Source organism: Carcharhinus amblyrhynchos, chromosome 8 (genome assembly GCF_965287045.1).
Source record: "Carcharhinus amblyrhynchos chromosome 8, sCarAmb.v2.hapA, whole genome shotgun sequence".
NCBI lineage: Eukaryota > Metazoa > Chordata > Chondrichthyes > Carcharhiniformes > Carcharhinidae > Carcharhinus > Carcharhinus amblyrhynchos.
This window is the reverse complement of record NC_137331.1, coordinates 54,437,217-54,459,824: the sequence shown is the minus strand read 5'-3', so window position 1 is coordinate 54,459,824 and position 22,608 is coordinate 54,437,217. Positions and strand designations below refer to the sequence as shown.

Genomic DNA, 22,608 nt, shown 5'->3' with positions numbered 1-22,608 from the left:
AGAGGCAACCTTTCAACTCTGGACGACGCTTCGTGACACCAGGAGGATGGGGGACGGGTTTGGTGTGACACCAGGAGGATGGGGGACGGGTTTGGTGTGACACCAGAAGGTTGGGGGACGGGATTTAATGTGACACCGGGAGGTTAGGGGACGGGTTTGGTGTGACACCGGGAGGTTAGGGGACGGGTTTGGTGTGACACGGGGAGGTTGGGGGATGGGGTTTTGTGTGACACCGGGAGGTTGTGGGGGGCGGGGTTTGGTGGGACACCGGGAGATAGGGGGACGGGTTTTTGTGTGAAACCGGGAGGTTGGGGGACGGTGTTTGGTGTGACACTGGGAAGTTGGGGGACTGTGTTTATGGTGGTGTGATGGAGGCAGGTGGTTGGAGTGCGGTGCGGATGGAGGAACTGAGGGGCCAATCTCTCGGCGATGATTTTTCTCAGATGGTTGAGGTGGCGAACGGTTGGATGATGGATTTCATGTATTATTGTTTGTGTCGGTATTTTGGGGCCAGGATGTACGAGGAATTCAGGACGTTGAGAGACGCCATGAACGGTTAGTTTCTATTACCCAGACAGTGTTGCTGTGAAAGTTTCATTACTTCGCGGGTTAACCATCGTCTTTCACCCGGTCTAGGCATTCACTGACTGAGACGTCTTCGTGCATGCCTGGGCCAAATTCAGAGTCAGGAATACTGTACTCTAAACTTTTTTATCTTCCCCCTTTCATCCCATTTTCTCCTCTATCTTCCCCAGAAGTGCTGGCGTCTCGCGTGGTAGTCGTCACCTAACAACATGAGGGTTGTGTTGAATTGACAGGTAATTTAATTGCTGGAGCATCACTGCCAATCCCGCCTATAATTTACAATAGAGAGCAGCATACTTAAAGTTTCAAGTCAAATATGACTTCAGAGCTGAGTAGAAGTAGAAATGTGATGGATTTTGAGGCATTTAAAGGAGGGAAATGGAGAAAGAATGAAAGGGAAAGTTTTGGGTGCAATGTAGATTAAATAACAAATATGTAATGGAATAAAATGCAAAGAGGGTGGTAATGGCTGTAATAAACAAACAATGCAGTGGTCCAAAATGAGCGTTAATAGTATAATGGTTCATTATTCTGCTATTAACACTCGCTATAGACCAAAGTATTGTTTCTTTATTACCATTACCACTTTCTCTGCCTTTTGTTCCATGACAACTTGTTTAATGTCTCCCATACTCTACCCTACACACTAGATGTTCTTATTTATTTTCCTTCACCCTGCTGTTCAAAAGTATAGAGCATTCATACTATTCTTCAATTCTGAAGTCATGTTTGACTTGATGTTAATCAAACAAGTGGGAACTCTAGCTGTTTTTGTTTTCTTCCTGCGTCTAAGAAGGCATGGAGGTAATCAGTATCGTTGAAACTGACTGTTGGAATTAAACCTGGACCTTTTTCACGAGCTGCATTATAGCATGGATTTGAAATTTGTTGTTGCCTTCACTCTGCTATCCAAACCTGTGATCTTAGATGAGAAAGCTTGAGCTTCCCTGATGCACCATTTCAGAACCAATGGGAACTTTGTCTCTGGGATGAGCCTGTCCATGGGTGGGTGCAATGCCAGATCAATCTTAATTACTAATCCTGGGATAGCTGTTCCTGTTGCAAACTTCAAGCCCTTTACTAAGGTGATGCCTTGCTCTAAGAGCAGGCCAATCTGGCATTTCAGCTCAAGGCCCCATGTGGCCATCTCAGGGTACCTTAATTTCTGTAACATCCCTGGAAAATGACCCTCTTAATTTGAGCAACAACATGGATAGTCACAAAGGAATTGCCAAAGTAGGCAATTCAGCCCTTCGAACCTGCTCCACCATTCAATCAGATCATAACTGATCTTTTCCTGGTCTCAAATCCACCTCCCACCTGTTCCTGTAACTCTTTAACTTTTTAAATCAAAACTATATCTATCTCCTTCTTGATCCATTTAATGATTCCAATTCCACCTAGACTATGGGGTATCATGTTCCACAAATTCACCCCCTTTTGCAAGTACTTCCTCCTCATCTCAGTTTTAAATCTACCACCTCTCAACCTATACCTGTGACCTTTTATTCTAGATTACCCCACAAGGGGGAACATTTGGTCTATGTTTACTCTATCAATCCCTTTTTTATATTGTAGATAGCTCGATTAGATCCTCTCAGATCCTTCTAAACTCCAGTGAGTACAAGCCCAAACTGCTTAAACTCTCCTCATACATCAACCCTCTCATTCCCAGAATCAACCTGGTGAGCCTCTTCTGAACTGCCTCCAATGCCACTACAGCCTTCCTCAAACAAGGAGACCAAAACTGGACACGCTACTCCAGATGTGGTCTCACCAATGCCCTGTACAATTGCAACAACATTTCTCTATTTCTATACTCCAGAACTTTTGCAATAAATGCTAACATTTCATTTGCCTTTTTTTATTACGTGCTCTACCTGCATGTACCTGAACAGGTACTGGAGTGTGGTAATTAGGGAGTTTTCACAGTAACTTCATAGAACTGTTAATATAAGCCTATTTGTGAGACTAATAAATAAAATCATTTAAAACATCTTTTGAAAAGGGTGTCACATTAACTGGTTTCCAATCCATCGGAATCTTACTAGAATCCAAGGAACTTCGAAATATCGCAATCAACGTATCCACTATCTCCACTATCTCTGCCTTTAATCCCTTTTGTTCAATGCCTTCTCCCTTGTGATGGTTATTGCACCAAGTTCCTCTGTAGCAACTACAATTTTTGGAAAATCATCATTATTCTCTACCGTGAAGACAGAGGCAAAATATTACTTTACCTCCACCATCTCTGTTCCCCATTAATACTGTACCAGTATCTTCCTCTAAACAGCCTATATTAACTATTCTCCATTGAATGCTTTTGGTATCAGTGTTTGTTTTCTGCCAGTTTCCTTCCGTAGCTAGCTCTTTTGATTCTATTTTTAGTCGCCTTTTGCTGAACCTTAGTTCTCCCAACCTCCAGTTTACCACTAGCTTTTGCAGTTTTGTATACCCTAGTTTTTGCCTTTGTGTCCCCTTTGAATTCCTTGTTTAGCCATGGAACGTTTTCTTCCATTTACAATTCCTCTTTCTCTGAGGAATATACTATAATTGAGAGATATTCAATATCACCTTGAACATTCACCATTGTTCCTCAACTGTCCTGCCCTCAATTATTTGTGTGCAGTCTGCTTGGGTCAATTCTTTCCTCAGGCCTTTGCCCAGCGCCGAAACTTAGGTGGATTGACCATGCTTCCCTTGTAACTAGCACATCATTGGACTGTGGGAGGAAAGTTGTAGCACCTGAAGAAAACCCACGGAGACATGGGGAGAATGTGCAAACTCCACATGGACGGTGACCCAAGTTGGGAATCAAACCTGGGTCGCTGGCTCTGTGAGGCAGCAGTGCTAACTACTGTGCTTCATGCCGTCCAACTGGACAGCATGCTATTTTAGACTTGGTATTGTGTAATAAAGAAGGAATAATTGGCAAGATAGTTGTGCAAGACCCCTTTGGGATGAACAGCCATAACATTGTGGAATTTTTTATCAAGACGGAGAATGACGTAGTTGATTCTGAATCCTGAATCTTAATAAAGGCGACCACAATGATATGAGACGTAAGTTGGCTACGAAAGATCGGGAAACATTAGTTGAAGGAATGATGGTGTATAGGCAATGGCAAACAATCTAGGAACACTTGGGTGAATTGCTAGTTTGTAGTTCATTTCTGTCTGGTGCATAAGTAAAACTGGCAAGATGGCCGAACCATGGCTTACAAAGAAAATTAGAGATAGTATTAGATTCAACACAGAGGCATACAAATTGGCAGACCTGAGGATTGGGTATGGTTTTGAATTAAGCAGAAGATTAAGTGACTGATTTAAGAAGGGGAAAATAGAGTTTGAGTGTGAGGCTTGTAGAGAACAGAAAAATTGTAAGTTTTTATGCATGTCTGAGGACAAAAATTTGATGAAGACAGAAATGAGAATTTACAAAGGGAAACAAAGAAGTGGCTGAGCAACTGAATACATACTTTGGTTCTGTCATTGAAAAGACACAAATAAGATACCAGAAATGTTGGGGAAGACGGTTTAGCGAGAGGGAGGAACTGAAGAAGATCAGTATTAGTACAGAAATAGTGTTGCAGAAACTGATGGGATTTAAGGCTGATCAATCCTTAGGGCCTAATAATTTACATCCAGAGTACTTGAGTAAGTGACCTGAAATGGTGGCTGCATTGGTGGTCATCTCCAAGATTTTCCAGGTCTGGAACCGTAGTCAGCCTGATGTTGGTAGTGGGGAAAATTCTAGAATTTATCATCAAAGATTTTATAGCAAAATAGTGGCAGGATTGGACAGTTAGCCTGGATTTATGAAAGGGAAATCATGCATGACAAATTTACTGAAATTCTTCAGGGATGTAACTAGTAGAGTTGCAGGGGGTAAGGCAGTGGATGTGGTTTATTTGGACTTCTAGAAGACTTTCGACAAAGCCCCACAAGAGATTAGCGTGTAGAATTAAAGCACATGCAGTTGGGGACAGTGTACTGAGATGGATAGAAAACAGTTGGCAAACAGGAAACGGGAATAATGTGGGGGGGGGGGAAGAAATGGCTGATCAACTGAATACTTACTTTGGCTCTGTCTTCACAAAGGAGGACACAAACAAAATACCAGAAATGTTGGGAGGATAGCTAATATAACCCCACTATTTAACAAGGGAGGTAGAGAGAAAACAGGGAATTATAGACCAGTAAGCCTGATGTTGGTAGTCAGGGAAAATACTAGCATCCATTATCAGAGATTTTGTAGCAAAACAGGGCATAATTGGACACAGTTTGAATTTGTGAAAGGGAAATCATGCTTAACTGTTCTACTGGAATTCTTTGAGGATGTAACTTATAGAGTTGATGAGGGGGAGCCAATGTACATGGTTTATTTGGACTTTCAGAAGGCTTTTGACAAAGTCCCTCAAGAGATTAGCACGTAAAATTAATACTCGTGGGATTGGGATATTGTGTTGAGATGGATAGAAAACTGGTTGGCAGACAGGAAACAAAAAGGAATAAATGGGTCTTTTTCCAAATGGCAGGCAGTGACTAGTGGCGGTACCACAGGAATCAATACTGGGATCCCAACTAATCGCAATATATGTTATTTAGATGAAGGAACCAAATTTAATATCTCCAAATTTGCAGATCACGCAAAGCTGGATGGCAGTGTGAGCTGTGAGGAGGATACAGAGGTCCTTTGATATGATTTTGGGCAAGTTGAATGTGTGGACAAATGAATGACATATGCAATATAATTTGAATAAATGTGAGGTTATCCACTTTGGTAGCAGGAACAGGCAGATTATTATCTGACTTGCCTTATATTAGAATACGGAAATGTGCAGCAAGATCTGGGTGTCCTTGTAGACGCAGTCCCTAAAAATAGCATGCAGATGCAGCAGGCAGTAAAAAAATGGTAGGCCTTCATAGTGAGAGGATTCGACTGCAGGAACAGGGATGTTTTGCTGCAAATTTACAGGGCCTTGGTGAGGCCATACCTGGAGCATTCTGTGCAGTTTTGCTGTTATTATCTGAGGAAAGATGTTCTTGCTTTGGAGTGCAGAGAAGGTTTACCAAACTGATTCCTGGGATGGCAGGACTGATGTAGGAGGAGAGATTAAGATGGTTATGATGGACTTCAGAAGAATGGTGAGGGAATCTCATAGAAACTTAAAATTCTGACTGGGTAAATGCAAGAAGGATGTTCCCAATGGTGGGGTGTCCAGAACCAGGAGTCACAATCTGAGGATACAAGATGGACCACTTAGGACAGAGATGAGGCGACATCTCCACCCAGAGAGTGGTCAGCCTGTGAAATTCACCACCACAGGTGTAGGTGAGGTCAAAACTTTGTTTTCAAGAAGCACTTAGATATAGCACTTGGGGCAAAGGGAATCAATGGATATGGGAAGAAGGTTATCAGACTATTGAGTTGGTTAATCAGCCATTATATTGAATGACAGAGCAGGCTGAAATGGCCAGATAGCCTCCCCATGCTTCTGTTTTCAATGTCTTTGTTTCTATGTCTCCGGACACAGTCAGCCTGGGTGTGAGTGCATATCAGCAGTGGTCTCTTTTCCCAGGTGGGAGGCACAAGAATGAAGAAGAGACATGGTGCCTCTCACTGTCCTGAAGAAATCAGTGAATTTCCTCCTATATTTTCAAACAGATCAAGGAGGAGGATTCAAATGGACCAAAGCAGCAGCTGGTATATGATCAACGGTCTACCCTTGTAGTCAATGTCAGGTCATGAAGTGAATTTCATGTTCCGTTCAGTCCAGTTCATCAGCCATGCATACTCTACTGGATTCAAAGATGATAGCAAATAGGTGGCACTCCATTTAAAGTGGAGAGTGTATCTGGCAGGGTGCTAACCTGTCACTGGTGTCTTAAAAGCCAAGAATGTTTGCCTGTGGAATCCTTTACCATAAAAATTTTGAAATGGCTCTTGTGTTCAAATGGCATAAAGTCTGTTCTGACAACTTGGTGTGACTGAAAGATAACTCACTGCAACCAGGAAAAGATGGTAAATCTAGTGTCTCTAGATTACAGGAATATTTTTCAAAAATTCTACAATTTTTTACCTCCACTACTTGTTCAGAAGTTACTCAAGAGTTATTGCATTTATGTTGTTACAAACCTATTAGTGACCATTAATGTTTCAAGAAGAAATCTGAATATTTTGCAATGAATTGACAAAACAACACCACAGGCTTCACATTTTTCATCAAAAACAAAGTTTATGTAAAAATAAACAAATGCAACCAAAAAAAAGCAAGCATTATTAATTTAACACCATTGCCTATCGCAACTTGCGCTATAAACTGAATTCTACTTTTTAACTCCTCCACTACCATCAGAGTTCCCTCATGAAATCTTGAAGGTCCATTCACTTTTCATCAGACCAACTCAAAGGTATTCCCCTGCCTCTTTTTCTCTCTCTCTCTTTCCCCCCCACCCACCCCCTGGATGTTTCAAAACAAATGCAACAAAATAATTTTCCCTTCGACGAAACACTCTGATTCTGTAACCTGTGATCAATTTACATCACTAATTGAGTTTTACTGTTGCTGCTCCCAGCATTGCTGACTGTGTTAAGGAAATCTCTTGTTTACAATTTGTCTTTGTACAATCTTTCGAACTGTGAACTACATATGTAATTTAAATCTTTTATTGAAATGAGTGTAGACCTTCTGGATCCATTGTAAGTTCAATGACTCATCCTTTGTTGTTTAAGTTTTACATTTCTACTCCGACCTTATAAAATAAACGTAGGTTAACTTTTAATTCCTAAGTATCTTTAAAGTGCATTCACTTGAGAAACAATTAATTTCTTAACCAGGTTCCCCCATTTATCTACAGTGGCAACTTTAATTTTGCTTCCTGATTTTTTTCTACAGTGGAGTCCTGGGGAAATGTGCATCAGGTAAATCTTCAGTTTATTTTAAAAATGTCTTTTAGGAAGTGGCATGCTGAGTGCTCAGCCATTGCTGCATCAGTTAAGACAGGGCAGGTAATGAACCAAGCAGGCAAGAAAATGAAAGAACAATCATTGCCAGCCCCACATTGGATTTGCAGAAGCTAGGATGTTACAGATTCATCCACAGTGAAGTGTGATTTGTGAGTGTCTTGTTGATGAGTGAAAGATTACAGGATTGCCTTTTGCAAAAAAATTAAAATGAATATATGGGTAAATTACACAAACTTAGCATACAGTAATTATGACAATTATATATTTTTTCTTTTAGGTTTTGTTCAGCATCCGTCCATTATAGAGACCAAACAGACAAAGAAGGTGCATATCTGCCAAATCCTATCCCGAATTGTTGAAGGGAAAAATCTTGGTAATATATTTTTAGTAAATAATTTTATTTTCTCCTGTGCAAGACTTACGTTAGTTGAGGTCCAAGTTACTTTGTGGTATATGTAGTTTTATTAAATTACATACTTTACAATTTAAAGTGATACATTTTCCGTGGCTACATACTTGAAAGGGATTAATATACAATGTGATTATCTCCCTCTTACAATTTAAAAAAAAAATTAATGCTATGTGTGTGTCACTGGCTAGAGCAGTCCATCCCTAATTTTATTAGAAAATGTGCTGGTGAACTGTTGTAATCCATGTGGTGTAGTTTACACACACTTCTGTTAGGGGATGTGTTTCAGAATTTTCACTTAGCAGCAGTGAAACAACATGATATATTTCCTAGTCATATTGTGAGTGGCTTGGAGGGGAACTTGCAGGTGCTGGTGTTCCCACATATCTGCTGCCCTTGTCCTTGTAGATGATTGTGGTTATCAGTTTGGAAGATACTTTAAGAAGCTAGGCATCTTGTAAATGGTACACATGCCTGCCACTTTAGAGGGAGAGGAAGTAAATGTTCATGGCTGGGGTGTAAGGAGTTGTGAGGGTCTTTTTGCAATATCACTTAGGCTTTATTGAATATTGAATTACAATTAATAATAATGATACAAAGAGCAATCAGCAGAAGAAGAGATTTTTGTTTAAGCATAAACAATACTCCTAATTTGGTCTGTTCCACAACAGCTCCACAATATTGTGTCAAGTTGCTGACAATAACAGGTGGGCACTACAGTTGGTCACTCCATTCCTGGCACTTCCTCCTCCCATCTTTGGTGGTGTTTATTCCACTCTGATGCAGCACTGAGTCCCTGAAACGACATCCCTTTTAAGCAAAATTCTTGGTCGCATTCCAGCTTTCAAGGCCTGGTACAGTCTTTCCCAAAACAATCTCTGCTCTTTTCTGTTCTTCTCATAGGGCCATGCAGACTTCACAGTATCCAAATTGTTTATGCAACTCTTAATGGTCTCTTCCCATCTGCTATCATTCGGGTGTTATGCCCATCAATCAAACTTTATTTTCCATGCTTCAGACCTTACTAAGATTGCCAGGTGTGTTGGCCTATAGTCCAAGGATCACTGAATGCAGTAGAACAATACCTCTGATCGCAAACAAAAGACAACTTATTTTAGTATTTTGGCTTGAGAAATGGGAAACAAGATTATTTCTAAAAACCAACCGCATGCCACTTGAGCTGAAAAAAGTTAAAACACGTCATTACTGATTATTACTGATTTTAATCAAAGCACAAGGTAGGTTAAGATCAATGTCTACAGAGTAAAAAACTACAGAATGACTAAGTATTAAACTTAGAGCAAGGCAGGAATAAAATACAAATTACAGAATTACAAAAAATAGTGGCACAGGCCTCAGGCTTCAAAGATTGAGCTTCTTGAAAGTTATTGCAGTTGAACTCATCCAAGCAAGTAGAGAATATTCCATCATAGTCCCTACTTGTATCTTGTGGATGGTGGCCTGGCTTTGGGATTCTGAAGTTGAGTTACTCACTGTAGGGTCCCTAACCTCTGACCTTTTACAGCCACAGTATTTGTATAGCTAGACCAATTCAGTTTCTGGTCAGTATTGATAGTGACAAGTTCAGTGATGGTAATGCCATTGAATGTCAAGGGGTGGCAGTTAGATTTTCTGTTGGAGATGTGACATGAATGCTTGTCACTCGTCAGCGCAATTCTGGATAGATCCTTCTATATTTCGACAATGACTGCTTCCGTATCTGAGGAGTTGCAAATGGCACCGAACATTGTGTAATTGTCAGTGAACATCCCCACTTCTAATCTTATGATGGAAGGAAGATTATTGATGAGGCAGTTGAAAATGGTTGGACTTTAGACACTTGGGTCAATTGCACTTTAAGTCACCCACAGGATATTAAAATCACACTCTTCGTAAACCCAAATCAAAACTGGAGCAGAATATTTTGTTTTGGGCATTTTTAAATTTGTAATTCATGTTATACATACCTGCAGGCAGTTGATAGACATGCAGTTCTTAATTACAAAGCAGACAAAATGTAAATTGCTGCATTACTAACAGAAAAAGTTGGAAACCACAGCAATGAATTTTACTGATGTGAAAATGAGATTCCAGCTTTGGACCATAAGGAGCATGGGTTTTAACTGCATACAGATCATGGTTGGCAGTACAAGTATTAGGTGTAGTAAGTGTTGAAATTTAATTCTGTAGCAGATGCAGCGGTACATTAAGTGAAAGTAATGTGTTTTGTTTGGAAGCGTGGAAGTTCTGGCGTGCATATGTCTATGTACGTATTTATAAAATTCTGATATTGTTTCTAAGTGTTTTGGTGTAATGTGTAGCACTTTGAACTTCAAACTGTTCATTTGAAGTTGAACATGATTCAAAACAAAATAGAACGTCAATCAAGTCGGCTCTATGCATCACCTTAAATAGTCACTTCCTTGGTCACCTGAGCTGCACCGTGTGCCATCTCAAAAATGCAATGTAATAACCTGCCGTGCCTACTTCTGTAACGCCATCCGACCCAATGATCTTTAAACCTGGAAGGACAACAGCTGTGGGCACATGGACATACCACCAGCTGTAAGTTCTTCAAATCGCACATCATCCTGAGTTGGAAATATAATGTTATGGTTTTGGTAGAGACTGAATTTATTTTTGCCAAATTACTAATCTCCTAGTTATCAAATGAAAGAATTATGCCACAAGATTTCACATTTTAAACAAAAACTTTCCATACAAGATTCATGCAAAGTAAGTACTAAACTTAATGCTATATTTTGCCAATTCTTCTGAAAGTCTCAATAGGATACTCCCTGCTCTACTTCTATTTCCAGCCAATAGTTCCCCAATACTCCACAGGAACTTGAGAGTTCGATCACTTCTCCTGGGACCAAGCAAGATGTTCCACAGGTATCAGGAATTTGCCTTGCTTCTCCTCAGCATTCCCACTATTTTCCAGATGTTTCTTGGGGCTCCAGCACCAGTAACTGACTAGGTGGCTCTCTAACTTGTCTTGAGCATCCCATGATTGTGGATTCAACTCAAGCTTGGACTCGCTCTTGCTTAATGATTCCACATTCAGAGAATATCCTTGTTTTCTGATAACCCTCTGCTCCAGTTTTATAACTCCTTTTACAGCTCCTGACCCAACCTCAGAGCTTCTGTCTGTCTGTTGCTGTGCAATAAATCCAAAACAAAAGGCTACCCCCCTGCATTATCCATTTCCATGGCAATGGGTCATGTCTGGGATGTTCTTGAAAGGTAGTGACATTATGATGTTGCCAGACTAGCAATGTAGAGGCTCAGGCTAATGCTCTGGGGATGTTGATCCAAATCCCACTACGGCAGCTGGTGGAATTTAAATTCAGTTAATATATCTGGAATTAAAAAGCTAGTCTCGATAACAGTGATTATTAAATTATTGTTGAATGTTCCAAACACCCATCTCTTTCACTAATGCCCTTTTTAAGAAAGGAAATCAACCTCCTGGAATAGTGACCAGTTAGCTTTCTCCCTCCTGATGCATCACAATGTCCAAAGCTTGTTCTCCAGCTTACCAACTCTAACTCAGAGCTCTTCAAACTGCATATGCTTACTGACAGTTGCTGTAGAACACACTGATATCCACCAACATGCACATCCTACAGCTGTAACATGTCCGTATTTTATTTTCTTAAAAAAAAACTCTCACCACCTTCTCACGGACAATTCTGGATGGGCAATAGAGATGCTGTCCTTGCCAGTGACACCCACAGCTCATGAATGAATCAGTTTTTGAAAATGCAGCAATTTTGTGAAACTCGGTGAGGATGAGGGTGATCTGCCATTTTTACAAAGTTAAAGACAACAGGTAGTACAGCAACTTGTCACAATTGAAATTCACAGGATATCTCCTCCCCACAAGGCACCATACGATTTACACAATGCTGTGCGAATTAAACTCTTATTTTGGCAGCAAAATCTGAGCTAATAATTTAAAAAAGACATTGATATGAACATGTGAGCAAGGAGTAGGCCATTTGGCCCCTTAAGCTTGCCCTGCTATGTAAGAAAATCATGGCTAATCTAATAACCTCATCTGCATCCTGTCTACCCCTGCTAACATATCACCTCTTTGCTTACCAAGAATCAAACCACATTTGCCTTAAAAATAATCAAAGACTCTTCCACCAGCACCTTTTTTAGCAACTTCCAAAGACTCTCAACCCTTTGAATAATGGTAATCGAGTTCACATGTCAGCTTTTCTTAAAGCAACAGTTGTTTTTGTACTTCAGATGTCCAGTTTGATGAAGATGAAAGTATAACTCCGTTGGAATCTGCATTATCGGTTTTGATTGAAATGGCAGATAGCAAAGAGATAAAGAAAGATACGCTATATTCAGACCTAAAACAGTTGCTTCAGATTCAGGTTGGTTTTGTGCTCTGAGTGGTAACTATTATGAAAGGTTGTGAAAACCTTATTGATTTTCTCCTTTAAACATGTACTGTGCTAATCTAATTTAACAATACTTCTGTTGGCACTTCTAAAGGGAAATGCGTTCAGCAAGGATATGTGTACAATATAAAACAGCTAATTTAGTGCTTACTTGGTACTAAATTAATTAAGTTGTAAACTGAAGTAGAAGTTGTGATGAATCTACAACTTTTTTGCACATGCATGTTCATTCACTATATCTAAATTCAATTTCCCTTCGTACTTCCAAATTCCTACATTGAACAGAAAAGAATGAGTAGAAATGATCTGTTGGAATTGGTTCTCACACTGCTTTTATATGCTTCCTGAAAATTGGCTCATGGTGACGTTGGAAGGAGTTTGTAAAATGTCACCACCTGCCTGTAACTGAAGAAATCCGGGTAGTTTAAAAAGTGATTTGATATCAATAGAGAAGTGTGAGGGGGAAATGGAAAAGAAGTTTGGTACCCATTATACTCAAGTGAGAATAGGTGCAAAGCTAAAAAACATTTTCAATAATCATGTTATGGGTATTCCATTTGAAAGAATTCTTGGAGGAATTTTAGTTAGTGAGCAATTCAACACATTATACAATTTTCCATGGGTATATTGTGGGCCCCTTTCAAAAAACCCAGTTTGTTAGCATGTGTTTGAGGATCTCAGCCCTTCTGAGGGGATACATGCCTTTAAGGAAGTGATTTTAACTTTATTTAAGGGTTGTGTTTTGGAGGTGAGAGTTTTAATACTGAACATTGTACTAAAGAATCTGTGTGGGTTGTATACAATAGTTATTTACAATAGTTTCTATTATAATGAGTGTACGACTCTGAGGAGAAAAAGGCAAGAGGGATGATTAACTGTTCTAGTTAGCATTTCAGCAGCAGAGGTGATGAAGGAAATATACTTAAAATATATAGTTAAAAAACAATCAAAGGTACAGAAATGACCACGGAGCAGTCCTTTCCAGTTTAAAGGCATTATTGGATGTAAGCAAAAATATTGAGGCACAGGCACATCTGAACGCTAATGTGACATCTGAAAGTCTTATGCTTTTGTTAAAATCATTTTTCAAAATTTTCCTATTACTTTCTCTTTGTAGAGTGTGGCAGTCTGTATGGAAAAGGGAGATTTCAAGAAAGCTTCTGAAGTTCTGGAACGACAATTTCAAGATGTAGCCTCTGAATCAGACCAGGTATTTGTGTTTCAAATCTCTTAAAGATGTCACAACAAACCACCTGTTATAAGCAGAAGATTTTCTGTTAAGAATCATAATGCAGCAGTGTCATTTTATTGATTTCTGAGACAAAATTATTTTTACTTATTTTCTATTCTTGTTATATATCTTTGGTGTTTTATTAATCATTTTCCTTTTATTTTGTTTTCCAGCCTTTAAAAAGGAAGCTGTCCTTGATTATCAATAAGCAAGATCCGTTCCATAAATTCCTCAACAATTTCAGTAACAAACGGTTAGTGGACAGTGCTGAGTCTCTTGCAAACAGAATATTAAATGAGAAAGAGTCAAACTTCCTCATTCAAGTAAGTGTCATTTGCATCATCTAGATGATTTTTTTTTTCTTGCTGTTTCTCTAATAGATAATTCTGCTAACATAGTTAATTTGGCAGTCTCTTGGGATAGAGGATAACTTGTTTCAGCTTTGATTTGATGGTTATGAAATTACTGTTAAGTTAAGCACAGTCTGCAGACTCTCCTACATGCAGAGTAGATGGTATTTGAAAGGTCAGGTAGATGGGCTGTTGGAAATGTATGTATTCCTTTCGACACCTCAACTTTACCTCCTGCGCAAAGTTTCTTGATATGCGCAGTGCCTTCCCAACTAAGCCTTCTCTATTTTGATCTGTCCCTATTTTTCCTGGGAATCTTCTGCCACCGCCACCAACCGGCGGGGGGGGGTGGGGTGCGGTGGGTAGTAGTTGCTTTAGGAGCCTGGTGTTAGGCATACAAGTAACACGTCTGATCTAGTAGAGCTGGTTTTCAGCTATTGTGCTGCTATGCTTGGCATTCCATATTGCGCCTCACCCTCAGCAAATTGTCCATAGACATGGAGATAATCTGCTGAAACTGTTGAAGCTACACCACCTCTAATCCAAGTCTAAATCTACTCCAACCTCATGGATTTTCATATGCAGATAATGGTTCTGTGTGCGCTTACTCAGAAACTAAGCACCAGTAGATTGTCAACGCCTTCTCCAAAACGTATGCAAAAATGAACCTTTCACTAAACATTCAGGAAATCTAAGGTCCTCTTCCAACTGGCTTCCACAGGAAAATGCCTTCCTCCTTTATTAGATTCAATGGCAAGATCCTGGAACATGCGGACCACTTTCTGTACCTTGGGAAAGCTTGTCTTGAAAACAGATATAAATCTTAAAATTTTTCATAGTCTTCAACTGGCACATTGGAGGCAATCTTGGTATCCATCTTGAAGATATGAAAATCCTCATTGTTTTGCACCTGGTCAATCATTCCTGACATCAGATTAATATCATTATTCTGTTAATTGTACATTAATTTTGTCCTTTTTATAATGGGTAACAGCAGTGGGTAGGGAGGTGGCAAGGGCAGTTTCATATAAATGAATGTGAGATCATGTATTTTGGAAAGCAAAACAAAGAATGGGAGTATACACTCAGTAGTGAGATACAGAAGAATATGGATGAACAGGAAAATCTTGGAATCTCTCTAAAAATAAATGCTGTCTCTTGTTCTTCAGTAATTCCTCATCCATCCATGTGTTTTAATTTGAATCACCACCATTTTGAGTTGAACTTAAAGTTACTTTTGTCAATAGATTACAATCTCCACACACAGATACCTCCACTCTTTCCGCTACCACCACTTTCAGCAATTTGGAATATGTATTAGCCATCCTATTCATTTTTAATGCTTTTATCTTGTCTTATTTTACATCAGTCATTAATTCTAGTTGGAATGTTACATACCGGGTATAATGGTCATGTCTTCCCGAATAATGTGTCTTCAGTTTTGGCCCTGACATGCTTACTTCCCAATTCCTTCTCCTTTATCAAGCCAAGATAAAAGTAAACTTAAGCCTTCTTTGCTGGTTGGGGCTGCTGTTGGAATTTACTATATTTTCACAAATTCTGGCGATTTTATCTAAATAATTTACTCACTGGTGTTTGAAAATTTCCCTGACATTTAATCTTTCTTTATTAGTGACCACCAAAGCCCTGCATCCTCTGGCTCCACCTAATTATTCAACCTTAAAGCAAACCTACATTTGCCACATTAGAAAGTCCTAATAAATACAAAATGTGCTTAGTCCCAAATTCTGAGCAGTGGAAAGCAAAATGACAGTATACTGAACTGTAAGAGCTGAGTTTCTTTTACTTTAAGTACAGGATGTCTTCAGTCTCTATGAATGGAATTCAAGCATTCGTTACTGACTAAACAGTTTATTATTTAGCATGATGGCACAGTGGTTAGCACTGCTGCTTCACAGCGCCAAGGACCCAGGTTCAATTCCAGCCTTGGATGACTATGCAAACTCCACACAGACATTGTCCCCATTTCTGTGTGGGTTTCCTCCCACGCTCCCAAAGATGTGCAGGCTAGGTGGATTGGCCATGTTAAATTGTCCTTTAGTGTCAGAGGGATTAGTAAGGTATATATGTGGGGTTTTGGGGATAGGGCCTGGATGGGATTGTTGACAATGCAGGCTCAATGGGCTGAATGGTCTCCTTCTGCACTATAGAGATTCTGATTCAAATTTCCACTACTACTTCTAAGACATTTGCGGAGTGCCCCAAGAAGGCATAGGAATTGCCTCAGAATTTGAAACCTCCTGGGCAATTCCCTTGGAGATCAACATGCAGAACTTCTGCAGGTTCCTGATAAACATCTGTTGTATGTCTGGTCAACAGTAATCCAGAGACCAGAAGGGTTGGACCAATACTTTTTAGGAAAATTAAGCAAAATGACTATATCACAGTTACATTTAATCATGCTATCCTTACTAATGTAATATCTTTTGTTTTCAGGCAGCAACCAAAGTGGTGCAATCTAGAAAGAAAAGAGATACAGAGCTGGACAGTTCTGAAGATGAGGGTAATTCTGAACACCAACATGGAAAGTGGTAAGTATGTTGAAATTGAAGAAGCATTTGATTTTGAAAGGTGAAGAGCAAACAACATGGCGGGGCAGGCTCGAAGGGCTAGTTGGCCTACTCCTGCTCCTCCTACTTAAGTTATGTTCTAACACTTTATGGTAAATAAGTAGGAAGGCCTTTTGATTTTTCTTTTTGTCACTATCTGCAAAATAAAAACTAAAAAATAAAAAAAATAAAAAGCTATCTTGGATCTGGTGCTATGTAATGAAGTGGGTAGAATTAGGGACCTTGTGGTGAAAGATCCTCTTGGGGAGAGTGATCATTGTATGGTGGAGTTTCTGGTGCAGATGGAGGAGGAGAAAGTGGGTTCCCGGACACACGTCCTTTGTTTGAATAGAGGGAAATACGGTAGGATGAGAGAAGAATTGGCGAATGTGGACTGGGAGAGCGCGTTAGAGGGAGGGTCTGTTAAGGAGCAGTGGAGGATCTTTAAGGAGATCTTTCTTGGTGCTCAACGGAAATTTATTCCGATGGTCAAAAAGGATAGTAGGAGGAGAGGTAATAAGCCGTGGATAACAAAGGAGGTGAAGGAAAGTGTTAAACTAAAAGCGGAGGAATTTAGAGTAGCTAAGAGTAGTGGGCGAGAAGAGGATTGGGAGAAGTTTAAATGTCAACAAAGATTGACAAAGAAGTTGATAAGGAAGGGTAGGAGAAACTATGAAGCTGGGCTAGCGCTTAATATAAAAAAGGATAGCAAGAGTTTTTATAAATATATAAAAAGGAAGAGGCTGGCTAGGGTGAATGTTGGTCCTTTAGAGGATGAGAAAGGGGACCTAGTGGTAGGGGATGGGGATATGGCTAAGGTATTGAATAACTTTTTTGTTTCTGTCTTCACGGAGGAGGACGTGAATAATTTGCCGGGTGTTAGCGATAGAAAGGTGGTAGGACTGGAGGGTCTTAATGACATTACTGTTACTAGAAAGGCGGTGCTCGACAGACTGGAGGGGCTGATTGTGGACAAGTCCCCAGGACCGGATGGAATGCATCCGAGGGTTCTGAAAGAAATGGCGGAGGTGATAGTGGATGCCTTGGTGGTTATTTTCCAAACGTCGCTGGATTCCGGGGAAGTGCCGGATGATTGGAAAACGGCTAATGTTACGCCGTTGTTTAAGAAGGGTGCCAGGCAAAAGGCGGGGAATTATAGGCCGGTTAGTTTAACATCTGTGGTAGGTAAAATGTTAGAATCTGTCATTAAGGAGGAAATTGCGAGGCATCTTGAAGGGAATTGCTTGATAGAGCAGACGCAGCACGGTTTCATTAAAGGGAAGTCGTGTCTGACAAATTTACTGGAGTTCTATGAGGATGTGTCTAGGGCGGTGGATAGAGGAGAGCCGGTGGATGTGGTCTTTCTAGATTTTCAGAAAGCGTTTGACAAAGTGCCTCACAAGAGGTTATTGCAGAAGGTCGAGGGACATGGAGTTGGGGGTAGGGTGTTAGCGTGGATAGAGGATTGGTTGTCAAATAGGAGGCAGAGAGTGGGGGTCAACGGGTGCTATTCGGATTGGCGGATGGTGACTAGTGGAGTGCCCCAGGGGTCAGTGCTGGGGCCTCAGCTTTTTACCATTTATATAGATGATCTGGAGGAGGGAACCGAGTGTAGAGTGTCGAAATTTGCTGATGACACCAAGATTGGGGGAACGGCAAATTGTGCGGAGGGTGTGGAGAGTCTGCAGAAGGATCTAGATAGGCTGGGCGAATGGGCCAGGAAATGGCAAATGGAATTTAATGTTGGCAAGTGTGAGGTGGTCCACTTTGGTAGGAAAAATGGTAGGAAGGACTATTACTTACGAGGCGAAAAACTGCAGCAGGCGACGGTGCAGAGGGACCTCGGGGTCCTTGTGCATGAGTCGCAAAAACCCAGCTTGCAGGTGCAGCAGGTGGTCAGGAAGGCGAATGGGATGCTGGCCTTCATAGCGAAGGGGATTGAATATAAAAGTAGGGAGGTCTTGCTGAAGCTGTATAGGGCATTGGTGAGGCCGCAACTGGAGTACTGTGTGCATTTTTGGGCTATTTCTTATGTTCTTATGTTCTTATTTTTGGATGGGATGAGAAATGCATTGGGGATATTTGATGAAAGGTGGTGGTGGTGCCATTAAAGGTTTAAAAAAAACCACTAACTTCACTGCAGTGTTAATGTAAGTCTTTCTTGTGATTAATAAATAAACTTTAACTTTTAACTTTAAATAGCATTTTCAGCTTGAGATACATGAAGAATCAATCTTGGCACAATTAAAAACAATTTTCTTTACCCTACCGTAAACTTTATTTAACAATAATTTGTTAAACTATAATCAGCAATTTACTAATTGAACAATACTTAAATATGGCAAGATCCAGTTCTTAACTGCTAACCTTTCCCTATGAGTTCCAATTCAAGTTATATTTCATTTGCAGAATTAAAATACCTCTTCAAAATCAGTTAGCAACCCCCAAGCTTGAGTGCTTGTACTCACTAACAGTCCTAGAGCCTTTTGAACATCACTGGATCCAGAGAGGCAGCTGTTTTCTGATAGTGTTGAGAGAGACAGACACCTCTTGCTCCTTTCAGGGCCAGGCAGAAAACTGACCCTTTCAAAATAAGAGAACTTGTTTTTTCCTTGCAAACTTAGCTCCACCCATTCACGTGACTCTGCCTCTGTCAATCAATACAATCTAAAGCCTGCTCTGAAACCCTACAGGGAAAAACCAAAATAAACAAAAATGCATTAACTCAAAAGCAAACACATCCTGAGCTAAAATTAATCACTAGCTTGCATTCTCAGCATGTGAGCTGCCTGGTGCAGACAAACCAGCACCATATAAACAGAACTGAATTTTAAATATGCCCCTTACAAGAAACATAGTATAAATACAATTCTTAAAGATACAGTATCAGCACATGAACAAAAATTTAGTACTGCAGCTATAGTGAACATATCTTGTGCTGCAAACACTGCTTTTGTCTGAAATGGTAATTTCTGCTCCTTGTTTAGAAGACATTTGAAAATTCATTGTTTTTGTTTTTAGCAGTGGAAATTCATCGAGTGGAGATGTAGTTGGCGAGTTGAATAACACAAGGACAAATATAAAAAGGTTTGTTCTGGTATAGTTCTAATCTCCTGGTATCCTTTCTATGAATTTGGGAATATAAATGCAGAAGTAAAATTATTTTTTAATGTTAATAACATGACTAAACTAAGAGTTTTGAAATTACTGTCTATGTTCAGTTTTCTGATATTAGAACAAGCTTTAGAAGAGAATTAGCATTGTAATGGAGTGTTTGTATTTTATTTTTCCTACTATTATAAAACTATAAATCTATAGTATTAATCTAACCAGTAGGATTTTGTGCAGTTGGCATCCCAGTTATTTTTATTTATTCAAGACTAACATTTATTGCCTTTGAGAAGGTGCTGATGAACAGCTGTAGTCCGTATGGTGTAGGTACACTCAGTGTTGTTAGGGAGGGAGTGCCAGGATTTTAACCCAGCAACAATGAAGGAATGGCAGTATAGTTCCAAGTCAGGATGGTGTGTGGCTTGGTGGGCAACCTCCAGGTGGTGGTGTTTTCATGCATCTTCTATTAGGTGGCAGAGGTTCTGGTTTGAAAGGTACTGACTAAGGAGCCTTGGTGAGTTTCTGTGCATCTTGGAAGATGATGCACAGTTGCCACCATGCATCAGTGATGGAGGAATTGAATGTTTGGTGGATGTGGTACCAAACAAATAGGCTGCTTTGTCTTGGATGATGTCAAGCTTTTTGAGTGGTACTGGAGCTGCATGTATCCATCATACCTGACTTGTGCCATTAGATGGTGCTCGGGCTTTGAGGAGTTAAGAGATTTTTTTCTCGTGCCCATCAGGCATAAACTTAGCTGGGGTGTCCAGTTTCCTTGGGCAGTAGCACAGTCTTGATGTTGGGCAGGACCCCATACTATACTATGATGACCCCTCCCAGCAGATTGTTGAACTTCTCCTCATCATTGTGGATGGTGAGTTACAGGTGGTGTAGAATGGTACATGTCTTTATTTTGTCCTGGATAGCATTGCTGGCCACCTCCAAAGATCTTGGCTGTCAGATGCTCCAGTTCCTGGCCTCTGACCTGCTCTTCTACCTGTAGTGTTTGCAGTATTTATACCAATCCAGTTTCTAGCTGGTGGTAACCCCCAAGATGTTGTGATTTAAAAATACTAAATTATGATTATTTGCACCAAATACCCCATCACTCTTACAAAGTTGTTGAATGCTGGTGTTCATGTGAAGGTTTGTAAATCTGAAAATTAGTACTTTTTAGTTACAAATGCGTTACTGTTTTAAATATTTCCATGTTAGCAAATACAAATATTCCTTTTTGATCAAATACATTTTCTTGCAGATCTAAAAGGCGACTTTATAGTTCTGAGCATGAAGTTTGGAAACCAATGAAGTCTCAAGCCATCAAAGATTTTGCAGGAAACAGAAAAGAGTCAACAGTGAAAAGTAGGTATATGAGAATGTAAGAATTGGTAATTGGCGTAGATTAGTCTAAATACAAGCCTCTAGTAATATTTATTTGTATTACCAGTTGCAACTTTCAATCTGGACAGCTGACAAAGTCTAAGTCTAGAGATACTTAAGTAATTTTCTGCACCAGTGTGATTAGTTCTGGCCAACAAACATTTCTTTTACCTTTTTGTCCTAAGTGGATATATAGCTACATGTACTACCAGGTATATGTTTTTGGTTATGATTGTGGGTTATTGGTTGAGTTGCAAATCAGTATCTTTCTTCATTCATATGCTCTATGGAAAAGATAATTGAAGCATCAGCAAACAAGGCTTCCCAACTTGTAAGAGTCAATAAATAGGAAATAAATCTACCATTATGTTCATGTTTTTTTTTCACATTCCTGTGGGAAATTCTTCATCGGTCTTTTGTCAGCTGGCTGTATTGCATGATTGAAATCAGGATTCACTGAGATTTTATGGTTTGCGTCCATAGTCCAGCATTTTGAAGTATTCCTGAGAATGTTTTGGATGTGTCCCTGCACAATAGATCAATAAATAAAGGAACACCCGCAACATTGTCAGCCCCTGTTTCTGGTTCATTTTCTGTAGAAATCATCCTCCATGCATGTTTTTTTAAGTTCCAGATGTGAACATTCCAAACCACTTCTGGCTGGCCTCCCACATTCTCATTCCATAAACTTCATCCCAAATCCAATTACTCTGATCTAATCCACACCAAGTCCCACTTGCTCATCAGCTCATTCTTACTGACCCATATTGGCCCCCCGGTTAAACCAATGCTTTGATTTTATAATTCTAATTCTTGTTTTCAAACCCTCCCATGCCCTTCCTATCTGTAATCTCCATCAGCCCCACAACTGAGATTTATGCATTTTTTTAATTTGGCCCTCTTATACATCCTAATTTTAATCACTTCTTCACTTGTGGATGTGCCTTCAGCCTCCTAGGCCTTAAACTCTAGAAACATGTCCCTAAATCCTTCTAATTCTCTTTCCGATGTTAAGATATTTCTTAAAACTGTCACCTGTCCTCGTATCTTCTTTTGTGACTCTACACCAGATTTTGCTTTACAACAATCCTGTGAAGCTGTTTGGGATGTTTACCTTGTACTTATATTGCACCTTTAGTGTAAGTTGCTGTCAAATCCTGAACCCTGTCTGAATGACATGCATGCTGATCCATGAAAATTAAGTAATTGAGATCATCCTCAAATAAAGAGCGATGTTATTTTAGTGAGTTGACTTTTTCATCCCATTTCTATTCTGTTTGAGTCTTTAAAAGAATAAGTAGCAAATTTATTTTTCAAACCCATGTCTAACTTTAAAAGTTGAATTCATTGACCAAAGCTTATATTTATTTCAGGAGTATTTTTAGGAGCTGTGCTACTGGGTGTAAGACAGCTTTGTATTAGTAATTCCCCATGCTGCAAGTTTGTGATTTCATGCCACTGAAAACACAAGGGAGCAAAAGCTAGGCAACTCCCAGAGACATTGGGGAGAAAATGGAGCACATTAATCTGCACACACTTCACTTCCATTCTTGAGGTGTTCAACAGTAAAAATTAAATAATA

The 22,608-nt window shown here is 39.8% G+C and overlaps 1 protein-coding gene across 2 annotated transcripts in view; it reads left to right on the top strand.

Moving 5' to 3' along the window:
* Positions 1 to 319: 319 nt before the first annotated feature.
* The window catches only part of terf1 (telomeric repeat binding factor (NIMA-interacting) 1), a 44,532-nt gene continuing 22,243 nt past the window's right edge, over positions 320 to 22,608 (top strand). For both annotated transcript variants that reach the window (XM_080194092.1, XM_080194091.1), the window contains exons 1-8: positions 320 to 555; positions 7,832 to 7,927; positions 12,224 to 12,357; positions 13,502 to 13,594; positions 13,789 to 13,938; positions 16,423 to 16,517; positions 19,557 to 19,622; positions 20,905 to 21,008. In XM_080194092.1, the coding sequence (XP_080050218.1) occupies positions 369 to 555; positions 7,832 to 7,927; positions 12,224 to 12,357; positions 13,502 to 13,594; positions 13,789 to 13,938; positions 16,423 to 16,517; positions 19,557 to 19,622; positions 20,905 to 21,008 (925 nt within the window). In that variant the 5' untranslated portion in view covers positions 320 to 368. The remainder of the gene's footprint in view (positions 556 to 7,831; positions 7,928 to 12,223; positions 12,358 to 13,501; positions 13,595 to 13,788; positions 13,939 to 16,422; positions 16,518 to 19,556; positions 19,623 to 20,904; positions 21,009 to 22,608) is intronic.